Source organism: Aplysia californica, unplaced genomic scaffold (genome assembly GCF_000002075.1).
Source record: "Aplysia californica isolate F4 #8 unplaced genomic scaffold, AplCal3.0 scaffold01495, whole genome shotgun sequence".
Classification (NCBI taxonomy): domain Eukaryota; kingdom Metazoa; phylum Mollusca; class Gastropoda; order Aplysiida; family Aplysiidae; genus Aplysia; species Aplysia californica.
The window spans coordinates 63,052-64,600 of NW_004798765.1; the positions used below are offsets into that span (position 1 = coordinate 63,052).

The 1,549-nt window shown below is 42.0% G+C and overlaps 1 protein-coding gene across 4 annotated transcripts in view; it reads right to left on the reverse strand.

The window, feature by feature from the left end:
* Window positions 1–1,195: 1,195 nt before the first annotated feature.
* Window positions 1,196–1,549, reverse strand: part of LOC118479033 (sodium/glucose cotransporter 5-like) — a 1,806-nt gene continuing 1,452 nt past the window's right edge. For 2 of the 4 annotated variants that reach the window (XM_035973602.1, XM_035973604.1), the window contains exon 2: window positions 1,198–1,492. In XM_035973602.1, coding sequence (XP_035829495.1) covers window positions 1,236–1,492 — 257 coding nt within the window. In that variant the 3' untranslated portion in view covers window positions 1,198–1,235. Of the gene's footprint in view, window positions 1,493–1,549 lie in introns of all 4 variants that reach the window. The other 2 variants (XM_035973601.1, XM_035973603.1) reach the window with 2 other exon arrangements.

The following is a 1,549-nucleotide window of genomic DNA, read 5'->3' on the forward strand; positions in this document are numbered from 1 at the left end:
TTCTTCTTCTTCTTCTTCTTCTTCTTCTTCTTCTTCTTCTTCTTCTTCTTCTTTTTCTTCTTCTTCTTCTTCTTCATCATCTTCTTCTTCATCATCTTCTTCTTCTTCTTCTAGGCGATCATGGACCTCTTCTTTACTCTGTCTTGCGTTACAGCGATGGTGTCTGTCGTTCTTGCTGTTCCCAGCCATGTTGTCAACCTGTCCAGTATCTTTTCGCTCTGTTCGCCCCTGCCTCTCTTTCCATTAAACTCGCCTGTTATTGCAGTACAGTATTCTCCAATGCTTTTTTTCCGCATTGTGTGTTCTATGAATTTGCCTGTTGCTTTCGTATATTTGTCATAAGTTGTCGCATGCTATATATATATATGTGTGTGTACTAGCTGGGACCCTTTCGTTGAAAGGAATGATCGGTGCATTAACATCAACTGAAAGTCATTGGTCTACTATATTTACACTCTACTGGAATGGAGCAATAAATCCTGAGATGCAAAATATTAGGTTTAGGGATGTATAGATTGATTCTCTATTCCGCTTTTGTGGTTGTACACTCCAGAATTTCAAAGGTGTGGAAACAGTCCATACGGCTATTGAACGGAAACCTCACTTTGTCTTAGAAGACAGATTTTCTCAAGATTAGATCTAAACGAAATTAATGAAAAAACTGAAAATTAAACTACAGTGACTTCAGGCTACTCAATAGAACTGTGCACCCTTTATATGATTCTGAACCATCATTAATTTTGTCAGATTCGAAAGTTAAGTGGTTCGAAAGTTTTAGGTGGCCAAAGAGACGAACTTTCACAAATATAGAATCTAGTAATGTATAGATATAATCTATTATCTATTTGTGTTGGCCGAATTTTGCTACTCAAAAGTTTTTTAATGGCTACATCGATTGACATGCGGTTTTCGCCAAAAGATTCTTTAAAATATTCTCCAGATCACGACGCCCTTCGTTTTTCCAGTTTTGAGACAGTTTTGCTGCAAAAAAGCTAAATTTCTTTGTTTCGCTGATCGCTTCTGTCTCTGTAATTTTAGAAAATCCGGAAGTGACATTTTGCGAGGCGCATTTTGTTTTGAGAGTATAGATCTAGACCTTCTAATTTTTTGCATCTCTCAAGATTTATTGCCCCATTCCAGTAGAGTGTAAATATAGTAGGCCAATGACTTTTAGCTGATATTAAAGCACCGATCATTCCTTTCATCGAAAGGGGGCACAGCTAGTAAAATCATATCTATAGAGACATCCCCCGACCGCTCACCTGATCAGAGCACCAGTACCACACGGAGGAGATGGTGAGTCCGATGAAGACTCCTGGCCAGGGCAGGTCCCCGTCGTCTGCCGGCCGGATCAGGTTGTAGGAGTTGCTGGGTGGGATGCCGCAGTCGGTGTAGGAGTAGTTCTCGTCGTTCATGTGCGCCAGCGTGGTGTTGGGGTAGGCAGACATGTAGCGGTGCTGCAGCTCTTCGTAGCCGCCGACCTTGTTGAAGCCTGCCGCGGTTGGTGGTGATTGGTGTGGATGCAAATGGAATCCGGGGTGGGGATGGG